Raw genomic sequence first — 12334 nt, 5'->3', positions numbered from 1 at the left:
TGGATATCCACCAAATTGGAGAAGACGTGGACAAGGTAATAAAAATGAGATTAAAGCTGCCTTGGCAACAAATAGCAATCAAGACGTCGAAGCACCAATATTTACTCAAGAGCAATATCAAAAACTCCTAGCTATGTTGTCCTCTTCAGGTAGTCTACATACTGCGAATCTTGCAGGTATATCACTTAATTCCTCTTTATCACATACTTGGATCATAGATACAGGCGCTACCAATCATATGTGTAGTTCGCTAGATTTTTTGCACTCCTATGAACCATGTCATGTTCCTCTTCACGTTCAATTACCAGATGGTACAGTAGCACAAGTCACTCACATAGGGAAAGTCTCCTTTTCACCAGATTTTTTATTAGACAAAGTATTTTACATTCCGAGTTTTAAGTTTAATTTACTGTCTATTAGTCAGTTAACCAAATCAAATAGATATAAGGTAATTTTTTCTTCCAATTTTTGTGAGTTTCAGGACCTATACACGAAGAAGCAGATTGGCAAGGGTAGACTTCGTGAAGGTCTTTTCTACATCCAACTTCCAGCTGCATTTTCTTTCACCTCCCAAATCACCTCTACACATGAGATTGATCTTTGGCATTGGAGACTTGGCCACCCTTCTCTTGGACGTTTAGAGCATTTTTCAAAAACTTGTCCTATGGTTAGTTTTAATAAAGAATATGTTTGTGATATTTGTCCTAAAGCAAAACAAACTAGAAAGCCATTTTCCATTAGTAGCATCAAAAGTAAAAAACCTTTTGAATTAATCCATTGTGATGTTTGGGGTCCTTTTTCAACTTCAAGTTTTTCAGGGGCTCATTATTTTTTAACCATTGTTGATGATTATACTCGATGCACTTGGTTATATTTAATGAAAACCAAATCCGAAACCCAATTGCATTTACGTTCTTTTCATGCATTGATAAAAACTCAATTTAATGCTAACATTAAAATTGTGCGTTCTGACAATGGGACTGAATTTCTTGTTAAAGAATTACAGAAATTTTTTTTAGACCAAGGGATTATTCATCAAAGAAGTTGCGTTTGAACACCGCAACAAAATGGTGTGGTTGAGCGTAAACATCGCCATCTTCTCGAAGTTGCGCGAGGTATACGTTTTCAAGCCAATTTACCAATTAAATTCTGGGGGGAGTGTGTTCTTACTGCAGCGTATTTGATCAATAAATTGCCTAGTGATGTTCTTAATGGAAAAACCCCACATGAAATGCTTTTTGCTATAGCACCAGATTTATCACGCTTAAAAGTTTTTGGTTGCTTGTGTTTTGCCAAAAATTTACAAGTTAAAAATAAATTTGATCAACGGGCAAAAATGGGAATTTTTATTGGTTATCCTTTTAGTCAAAAAGGATATCGGATTTATGATATTGAATCTAGGACAATCTATGTGTCACGTGATGTTCTCTTTTATGAACATATTTTTCCTTTTAAGGATGTTAAATCACCGGTTTTTTCTACACATGTCACTAATGAGTTTTTATTTGATGAAAATTTTTTCGAGTCCAATATTTTTTTATCATCTTCTCCTAATGACAACATAAGTTCATCACATGCTCTTCATGAACGTGACCCACCTTTGCAAGACACAGATCCATCCGTGACCAATTCTTCTTCTCCTAACACCACTCATGAACACATCATCACTGAAACATCATCTACCCAACAGCCTAGTTCACCAGCAGATGCAACCTTAGATTCATCACTTTCTTTAGGCAACCAAACTATCCAAACTCCCACACGACCCCAACGTGATAGACGCCCACCAGCTTACCTTCACGATTATTGTACTCTGGCTTCTCACAATTCTACCCCTGCTGATCTTATTTCTTCGTCTCCAGGTAAGAAATATCCTCTTCACAATTTTATTTCTTATCATCGTTTTTCTCCAGCACATAAGTCTTTTTTGTCTGCCATTACCTCTACAACCGAACCAAGTTTTTTTCATGAGGCAGTCAAGTTACCTGAGTGGCGCAAAGCCATGGAGGATGAGATAACAGCTCTTGAGAAAAATAATACGTGGACTCTAACTCATTTGCCGGATGGTAAAAAGGCTATTGGCAGCAGATGGGTTTACAAAATTAAATATCAATCCGATGGCACCATTGAGCGTTACAAAGCTCGTTTAGTTGCTAAGGGATATACTCAAACAGAAGGCATTGATTATCATGCTACTTTTTCACCGGTTGCTAAGCTTGTCACTGTGAGAGCTTTACTTTCTCTTGCGGCTGTTAAGGGATGGATTTTAGAACAATTAGATGTAAGCAATGCTTTTTTACAAGGAGATTTAGAGGAAGAAGTTTATATGCAAGTACCATAAGGTTTTTCTAAGCAGGGGGAGCATCTAGTCTGCAAACTCAACAAATCTATCTACGAATTAAAACAAGCATCCAGAAATTGGTTTTCCAAGTTTTCTTCTACCATTCAACAAGCTGGTTTTCGCCAATCTAAAGCTGACTATTCATTATTTGTAAAAACTAATGCCAAATTTTCAACCTTTGTGTTAGTTTACGTTGATGATATTATCGTAGCAGGGAATGATGCTGCCGAGGTTAGCAGAATTAAAGATTTCCTTGCACAGAAATTTTACATCAAGGCATTAGGGAAGTTGAAGTATTTTTTGGGGATAGAAGTGGCACGGTCATCACGTGGGATTTTCTTGAGTCAGCGAAAATATGCCCTGGATATTTTAAAAGATGCTGGTTTACTTGCTGGACGAGTTTCTCATTTTCCAATGGAACAACAACTTCGGCTTTCATCTACAGATGGCGACCTTCTATCAAATCCCTCAAGCTATCGACGTCTTGTAGGTCGGTTGATCTATCTCACAGTTACCAGGCCTGATATTGTCTTTGCAGTGCATGTTTTAAGTCGATTTATGCATGAACCACGAACTACTCACATGGATGCTGCCATTCGAGTGCTTCGGTATTTAAAAGGCTCACCAGGCAAGGGTATCTTATTATCTTCAACAAGTGACTTACATATCCGGGGTTACTGTGATGCGGATTGGGGTAGTTGTCCTACTACACGCCGATCTGTTACTGGTTATTGTACTTTCCTTGGTGACAGCCCTATATCTTGGAAGACAAAGAAGCAAAATGTGGTCTCTCGATCTACAGCAGAAGCTGAGTATCGCTCCTTGGCTGATCTTTCATGTGAATTACAGTGGCTTAGAGCACTTTTTGCTGATTTGGGGCACCTTCAACATGATCCTATGACTGTCTATTGTGATAATCAATCAGCTTTATATATCGCCGAGAATCCTGTCTATCATGAGCGAACAAAGCACATTGAGTTAGATTGTCATTTCGTGCGAGAGCGTGTGCAATCCAATTTGTTATTACCACTGCATATTCCTACTTCCATGCAAGTAGCTGATGTGTTTACAAAACCTCTCGGACATGCTCTTTTCCATCATCATATATGCAAGTTGGGCGTTGTTGATCTCCACGCTCCACCTTGAGGGGGAGTATTAACGTATAGAATTCGTATAGCATTCGGTTTTGTATATAGAAGTCATATAGAATTCGGTTTCATATTTAAAGCAATTAGATTTGTATATATATTATGAATCTGTAATGCTTTTCTAGTTAGGATTCTATTCTTTAGGGTTGTACATCTATATATATATGTAGCAACGTTAATGAAAAGACAAGAGTTTGATTCATAAGCTCCGTTCTTTATTTTACAAAGCCGCCATTATGGGACCTAGCATTTTCTCTTTGGATATTACTCATCAAAGCTAGTCTCTTATATCCTGGATGGTCAGTCGTATTTCTGGTGAAGCTTGTTTGAGGATGTATGAAACTGTCAAACCTAGGATATTCACGAATAGAGTAACCCATGCCGCTGCCATCAAACTTCGAACAGGCTGGAAATTCATTCATACCAGTGGCTGACTTTGCATTAGCATATCTCGAGTCGAATGGAGTTCCATGCCACTGCGCTTGGATTGGAATCTCTTGAACCGGCCGATGTCTTTGGTTAGCAAATCCACCATAACTCATTACTCTAGACCTCTTGTGGGCACGATAGAATCCAAATTTGTAGGTACTGCAATCGAGAAACGGCAAACGATAAAGAAATATGCGATTATCTCCATTAAACGTCCACAAGAGAGATGCTAAATTACTAATGCGATTATCATATAAAATGTAAACGATTCCTTCCGAACTCCTATGGTTGAGCCTTTTTTATTTTATATATTCAACATATATAAAGTAGCTTAATTTAGTAATTTATAAATTCTCAGCAGCACTTAGTTGGAAGACATCAAATGAAAAAAAATATTAAAGAAAAAGGCAGTACCGAAAAAATGCATAAAATTAGCACAAAGAATAACACATCATCACTATAATACAAAAACAATTAACCACAGGACAAATCATTATTCAAAACATATAAGACAAGAGGTTTTGCATGATTCAACGTAAAAAAGATTACATTCACGAGATGCACAATCATTTTCATTATAAAAACTGAACAAAAACAGAATATTAACAAGAGTATACAGAGAGGAGCGCAGAAAAGAAACAAGACCAATTCTTGTGACCGTTATTGTTTTCTAACTTCTAAGAATAGAAGAACAATACCATGGCTTGGTAAGTTTTAATTGCCCAAAACCCAAAGCTCAAGAATAATAATTTTTTTATTTTGCATGGCCATTTATGCCCATATCGACTGGAATAAATTTTTTTGACATGAGTTGGACTATTGGCAACCTCTAATATCTTCGTAAAATCTTTTTTTTTCAGTTATTTTTATTTTAAGGAAAATTATCATTGCACCACTTTTACTTTACTTTATGTTCATCTAACCACCAAAAAATTATAATATGTTCTCTGCACCACTTTTTTTTTCACATTTGTATCAACTAGCCACTTTTGCACTAACGCCGTTAAATAATTTAAATAAAATGATAATTTTACCCCCAAATAAATTAAAATACTATTTTATCTTATAAAAACTTTGAAAAATAAAAAATTATAATCATAAAAATATCTCTAAATTTAATAAAAAATAAATCCCAAATAGAGGTGCTAAACTAATTTTTATTAAATTTAGATTCTACAAAATTTTAATAAAAATAACTGAATTTATTTATTAAAAAATTATAATTTTGTAAAATTTTATTAAAATAACTGAATTTATTTCTTAAAAGGTTAAATCCTAAAATTTTAATAATTTAGGGGATTTTTATTAAATCCCAAAATTTTGCAATTATTTTTATAATTATAATTTTTTATTAAAATAATTTTTTATTAAAAATAAAAATTCTAATTTTGGGATTTATTTTTATTAAATTTAGGGATATTTTTATCAATATAATTTTTATTTTTAAAAGTTTTTATAAAATAAAATAGTCTTTTAATTTATTTGGGGGTAAAATTATCATTTTATTTAAATTATTTAACGGTGTTAGTGCAAAAGTAGCTAGTTGATACAAATGTGAAAAAAAAGGTGGTGCAGAGAACATGTTATAATTTTTTGGGGTTAGATGAACATAAAGCAAAGTAAAGGCGGTGCAATGATAATTTCCCTTATTTTAATTCCTTCTTCTTTTCTTTTGTAATCTTGTTGTCCTACACAATACATTAAAAAGTTTTTGGAGTAATAGATTTTTTAAAGTCAATTATTAAATAAAATTATAAATATTTTAAATTATAATTTGAAAGCAAACTTAGGTATAAAAACTTTTAATTAGTAAGAAATAGGAAAAGAAAAATAGATTAGTTTAAATTTTATAATTTATTCTAATTAGATAGACGTGACGAGTAGAAAAAAAATAAATTGATTATGAATGTCAGTAATTTATTGAAAAAAATTTTAAGTGTGTTTAATTCTTATTTATTTTTTAATGTAATTTTATCTTAAACGAGTTTTTACAAGAAGGAGTTCCAATTAATAGCTTCACGATAAGAAAATAGGAAGGAGGTTTCCTTAGCAAAGGAGAAAAATGTGAGGGAAGGGTAGGAAATAAAGAAGAGAAATGGGCTGCTGGCAGAGTGGCGGGTTCTCTAACTGAGAATGGGTTTACTAAGTTATGGTGCAAATAAGATTTTGTAACATTTTTTAAGAATGTGAAGGTAAGATCAATGTGATTTAATCTTAAAAGAAAATATAGTGAAATTATGATTTTCTTTGGTCAATCCTCACATGGTCTTGTAACTCACAAAAGGCAGTACATGACCCAGCTGAACTGCTGAAGTTAACCCTTTAAAATCACATAATTTATGTATTTTAATTTATTTACAGGATTTAGGTTGTGCTTTTTTTTTTTTTTTTCTGAAATCTGAATAAATTTGAATTTAATAGAAGTTTTAATAGGTCTAGATACATATATCTAAATAACATGTTTACTTTTACTTTTTTAATAGATGAATATAAATGTTGAATTGTTTGTTTTTCAAAAATAAAACATCTGAATAAATATGATATTTTGATATATATTAACCTTACTGTTTGATCAAATTAAGATTATCTTCATGACTTTTAATGCAGGAAAAGTTTGGAAAGGTGTTTTGGGAACGATAATAAAGAGATTGAAATTTGGAGGGTCGTGTTGTCATGTCCAAGGGCACGGACACGACCCGGCCTATGTATATGTGGTCGTTTGTGTTTTTACTTTTTTATTTGTTTACGTGAGTATTTCTGTTTCCTTATTTATTAGTTTCCTTGGTTAAGGTTACATTTCAAATTCAAATCAAATATCATCTGTATTTTTACTGAAATTCTTCCAACCAAGATGTGTTTTTATTAATGAGCAGCGGTTACAATTTCTTTTAATAATTTTTTTAATTTTATTTCTTATATATGTTGCCTTAACTCTTATTCTGAAATCTGTTTTAATAATCATGTTTTAAGTCAGACAATATACAATTGTGATACTTAGTGCAAAACCGCGATAATGGAGTTAAAAAGAATGTATTCTATCATTTAAGGCCCACAAGTTTCTTAACCAATAATTAATAAAGGGGCAGGGGTAGGGGCTAAGGACTCCGTGCATTAAATATCATAAAGCTAAAAGAAAAGATGTACGAAAATTGCTTTCACTGTTTAGACTCAACATTATTTCAGCTCTCCCTTTACCCATGACATGAAAAAATAAAGAAAATGAAATTTCTAGCAATAAAATGAAATTTCTAGCAATCTTTCTCTTTAATTCAGGCAAAAACTAACACTTTGATCTAACATATAGATTACAAGGAGTGAGCCTCCGCATGACCATTTATTGAGCAACTTAAAGCAATTTCAAAAGCTAAAAAGCCAATTCAATCACGATCATCTGTAATTTTCTAACCTTAGAGTCACCCATATTTTTTTAAAAATAAAATTTTCCTTTTATTTGATTGTAGATTTAGAATCACCTACGCTTTTTTTGTAAAGTTCCTCTGTACTCTTCACCTTTAACACTAACTACAGCCACTTATATTTTTTACCTAAGAATAGTAGAATGGCTTAGTAAGTTTAATTCCCCCACCCTAAAGCCCAATTATAGACTTCCTCCGTGATACAAAAAGCCTGCAATCCAGATAGATTTTATTCTCAAATTATTATATTTGATAATCAATTATTTGATGATTGTGAGTGTATCCAGTCTAAAAATAATATATGTTTACTTAAAATAATTAGACAACTCAAATATAATTGAGTAAATTTTTTTCTTAAATAAGTTATTGTTTGAAAATTCATTAACCACAATCTTAAATATGCATTTAATTTTTAGAATAACGGTTCCACATACATGTCCAGTTCACTTCTTAAATAAAATAAATAAATCCAATAAAAATTGTAGACTAATCCAGATAGATGTCACAAAATAATAAGCACAATTATGCAAATGAAGAGGAAATTAAACTTGAGAATATGAAAATGCATGTGATACATTTTTTTGTTAAGTTATTACGACGAAGACAATAAGCTACAGATTAAAATTAAGGCAAATGCATCATTCCACACAAATTAACCACATACCAATGGTAACCACATTGGCACACAGCTTTTATTATTGAACATTAGACAGTTTTTATTATTAAACATTAAAAACCATTAATACAAGAATACACTCACACTCGCAGCAGCAACCACTCACATAAGCATGTATTACATGATAACAGTGATAATGATTACTCAAACTCAAAGCATATCAATAATAGCATTGCCACCACAATCCGATCCAGTATATGATCGATGAACTCATCAATGAATTCACTGGAAGGAAGATATGTATACGCCATCTGTCCATGGTAACAAAAATATGATGGAAATTACTATAAAAACCATTAATACCTAATCATTATATGATTCTAACTGTGTATTTGACTTGAAAAAGATTTACTGACCTACTGCACTTATTTATTTATTTAACATACTCAAATTATAAGGAAAAAGGAATTTTTTTGGTGAATTTTTATTTGGATTATATATAATTGAATTCTCTGTCAAATTAAAAAATAATAATTTTTTTAAAAATAATTAGAAAATAATCCAAATACGTAGGAGAGTGGCAGACCTATTTACTTATTTCATAGATGTGCATGACTGCTCCCGACTTGAGTCCTCTTCTTCAGCAGATTCGCTCGACATATTCAGGAAACAGAGATGAGAGATCCTCTTTTCGACAATAAAACCACTTCCCGGCCTCCAAAAAAGTGAAAAGGACATCTGGTATATGTTCAGTAACCTTCTCCCAGTTCTCGTCTTTTGTCATGTAATAAACTTGTTTAACCATACAAGAAAATACAAGTAGCTTAAGGTATTTAAGATGTTCAATTCCAATAGGAATCTCCATCAACAGCGGGCAAGGCCCAATCACCAGTTCTCTAATGTCAGGCATCGCACCTTTCTCTATTATAACCGATTTCACCGCGACGAAGTCATGGAGATTCAATTTTTGGAGCTTTGGAAACCAACCTGCTTCAAAGTGAAAAAGCTCGTAGTTGTATGTCCCCCCGAGTCTAAGTTCCAATAAATTAGGCAAGGCGTGAAGGACTCTGATTGGATCCTCAGTCAATCCCGACAAGTCCAAACCCAATCTGATTACATTTTTTAGTTTAATAATCCAATCCGGCAGTTTCTTCATATTCCCCGTCAAGTAGAGACGCTGCAGATATTGAGGAGGACTACTCAAAGACTGCAAGTCAAGTATTTCTTCTTTGCTTGCCATTAACACTGTTAAAGACTCTAGGTTTTCCAAATTTGCAATCAAAGCACACACATCCTTGCCATTTCCATTTTGGGGCCTAATGCCCAACTTTCTTAACTGCCTTAGCTTCATAAGCTCGTCAAGCGCTTGAGAGTCAGCTTCTATAATAGACAACTTCTGCAGATCCGTTAGCGACCCAAGCCCCCGGTGTACTTTGGCTACTGCTGCTCCTGCTATACTAGAACCTGAGGTATAATTGTACTGATACACCATTAGATAACGCAACTTTTTAAGATTCCTGATCTCTACTGGAAGTTCACTCACCAAAGTGTTTTTCAAATCCAAAATCTCTAAACTGAGAAGATTTCCAATGGACTTGGGAATTATTTTTACTTCTGTATTTTTCACACTCAAGTAGTGTAAATTGAATAAGTTTCCCACTCCTTCAGGAAGGTAATCTATAGGAGAATCTTCCAGATCTAGTACTTTCATGAGCTTGAAATTGGCAATACTTGTTTTCATGAAAGAGTCGGGCAGCTTATCTATATTGAAAAGAAAAACAGTACGGACCTTCGAGTGCTTGATGCTCTCTAAAGCACCATCATCAATACTTCTCTGTATAGTTATTCGTCGAGTTTTACTGCAATGACTCAAGTCCACTCCGTTCAGCACACGACCGAAGCCCAATTCTTCAGTTTTTCTGATGACGATCTCGTGCATAAGATCATGAACTTGGCAGATACTAGCTCGCCCAGAAATATCTCTCTCTGAAACTTGAACCAAGCTTCTGTCAACGAGCTCATTCAAGTATTCTTCTGCAACCTGTTCAGATGTGGTGCGTTTGCTGTACTGGACAAAGCCCTCAGCTATCCACAAACGGATAAGTCTAGCACAGTTAATTTTGCAGCTCTCTGGAAATAAGCCAAAGTACAGAAGACATGATTTGAGATGGTGAGGAAGATCATAATACCCTTCAGATAAAACTCGGTTGCAATCTTTTAGATGGGGATCGCTTCCTAACATTGAGCCCAACCTATCAAACAATTTCTTCCAATCAGATACAACCCTGTTCTTGGTTGAAAGAAGTCCACCTACGGCCACAATAGCAAGAGGCAAACCTCCACATTTTGCAAGGATGTCCTGGGACAACTCCCTCAACTCTGAAGGACAAGAGCCTCCGGAGCTTGGTCCGAACGCCTTTCTACAAAAAAGTTTCCACGCTTCATTCGGATGCAAAGTTTCAAGCTCATGGACATGAACAGGGGAAGATGATTTGCAAAACTTAGCGACATTCATGTGCCGTGTTGTGACAATTATCCTGCTGCTTTTCTTGTTATCAAGTAAAGCATCCTCCACGTCTCCCCAGAAATCAATCTTCCAAACATCGTCGAACACAACCATGTAACTCTTGTCCTTCAGGTGGTCCCTCAGCGCGGTGATCAGCTCCATCTCTTCCATGTCGTGTGTCTCCACTGAAGCAGGCTCGTTTGTTACACTGTGAAACTCCTTTAGAATTGTCCTCAACAAATCTTTTTTTTTGTATTCTTTCCCAACGGTGACCCAAGCCCGGCAACTGAAGTGAGCTTTTAAACCTTCATTGTTAAAAGTTTTCCCGGCAAGAGTGGTCTTGCCTAGTCCTCCTTCACCCACCACAGCAACCACTAAACGTTCGGATCTTCCGTTCCCCATCAAATCAATCAATTTATCTTTAATGGATTCGATGCCCACAACTTCATCATCTTCAACGAAAAAGGAACGAACTCGAGAGTCATGTGGGATAACATTTCTGGTTCCACTGCTCGATGGTTCATCAATAGATCTGAATCGATATCTTTCTCCCCTTCCCTTTATATCAGCAAGCGCTGATTTGATATCTTGAATCTCAGTAGCAACTCCACGCCGCAGCTTCAGCTTCTTTATGAAACGACTGATTCTATGGAGAACACCAACGAGGCCACTCCCAAGAGGGAGTTTTGCCACCATGAGTGTGTACCCGTCGATCACATCTTCAATGCGATAAGCTTCATCCCTCAGTTGTTTCACCCAAGTTCTGACACTTTCCTCACCGCCTCCTTCTAATTCTTCGACTGCTGCCCTTGCATCCGCGTCTTTGAGGAAAGATCTGAGACTCTCCAGTTCGCTTTTGATGCTTTGAACTTCTTTTCTAACACCTCCCCACAATCTGATTTCTTCGACAAGCAAAGGACCCAAGGTCTCTAGAGCAAAGTTCACCGCAGCCTCCGCCATATCACGCCAGCAGGTCTAATTTACAAAGCAGATCGATGCTTCAGCATACACTGTTTGAACATTGGTTTAAGAATGCAGAATTTTCAACTTGGAAGTTGATTGTTTATATTTTATTCTTCATACTTACTATAAAGTTAATTTTGAAGCAAAGTGGAATTTGTCGGCATTTGAGCTTTTTTCAGTTTATTTTAATATTTATTTTATTGCAAGTTGATTTGTTTATTTTTGCAGCCGTGTATATCTGGAGTAGCTTAATGAGTGGCGAGCTTTCATTGGGGAAGCATTGCTGTGGTGCCCAGCGCCCTCTTAAGAAAGCTCATCCCACGCGCTATCGCACTCGATAATATGTGTGGCTCACACTTGACCACAGATGCTCTCTTTTTATCGGGCATATAATCTTTTGCAAAATTGCACCACAGTCATTACTAAGCAAGCATGGAGGATTGTTTAATCTCCTCTTTATATCTTGTGTAATGTATCCTTCAAATATTCCTGAAAACTAATTTGCTTAATCAATATTTATTGTTGCATTACAGCCAAAAATAAGAAGAAATGAGAAACTATATAATCATGGTGTCTTTTGTTTTTTTAAAAAGAAAAAAATGAAAAACTTGTTTGATGGCACCGTTTTGTAACGCATTTGAATTCTTTTGAAAACACAACACTCTCTAACCATACAGTAAGCTACACAAACAAATTGATGCACCTGTCCTTTAAATTACTTCCAAGGACTAGGAGAGTTCTGCAACTAACTGTATTCTTGCGAAATTAATTTTCTCGTTGACAACTAATTCCCATTATCATGTCCAACACCATCTCATCATTTGTGGTTATGCATCATAATAAATCAGTTAAAATGAAGGAGCTCGAACTCAACTCTATTTTGATTATATGAATAGAATTACTTGAGTTTTTGTG

The 12334-nt window shown here is 34.8% G+C and overlaps 2 protein-coding genes across 5 annotated transcripts in view; both read right to left on the bottom strand.

The window, feature by feature from the left end:
* The window catches only part of LOC102609562 (disease resistance protein RPM1-like), a 141365-nt gene that overhangs the window by 91471 nt on the left and 37560 nt on the right, over nt 1-12334 (bottom strand). For 2 of the 4 annotated variants that reach the window (XR_008051680.1, XR_008051679.1), the window contains exons 2-3: nt 8537-11429; nt 7976-8261 (exon numbers count right to left, since the gene is read on the bottom strand). Coding sequence is in view for 1 of the 4 variants with exons in the window: in XM_052433486.1 (XP_052289446.1) it covers nt 8591-11416 (2826 nt within the window). In the remaining 3 variants the exon portion in view is untranslated. Of the gene's footprint in view, nt 1-7975; nt 8262-8536; nt 11578-12334 lie in introns of those variants that run through there. The other 2 variants (XM_052433486.1, XR_008051681.1) reach the window with 2 other exon arrangements.
* The window catches only part of LOC127899965 (disease resistance protein RPM1-like), an 86666-nt gene that overhangs the window by 62283 nt on the left and 12049 nt on the right, over nt 1-12334 (bottom strand). The window lies entirely within an intron of this gene.

Source organism: Citrus sinensis, chromosome 9 (assembly GCF_022201045.2).
Source record: "Citrus sinensis cultivar Valencia sweet orange chromosome 9, DVS_A1.0, whole genome shotgun sequence".
In the NCBI taxonomy this organism is placed as follows: Eukaryota; Viridiplantae; Streptophyta; class Magnoliopsida; order Sapindales; family Rutaceae; genus Citrus; species Citrus sinensis.
This window is presented reverse-complemented; position numbering and strand designations above follow the sequence as displayed.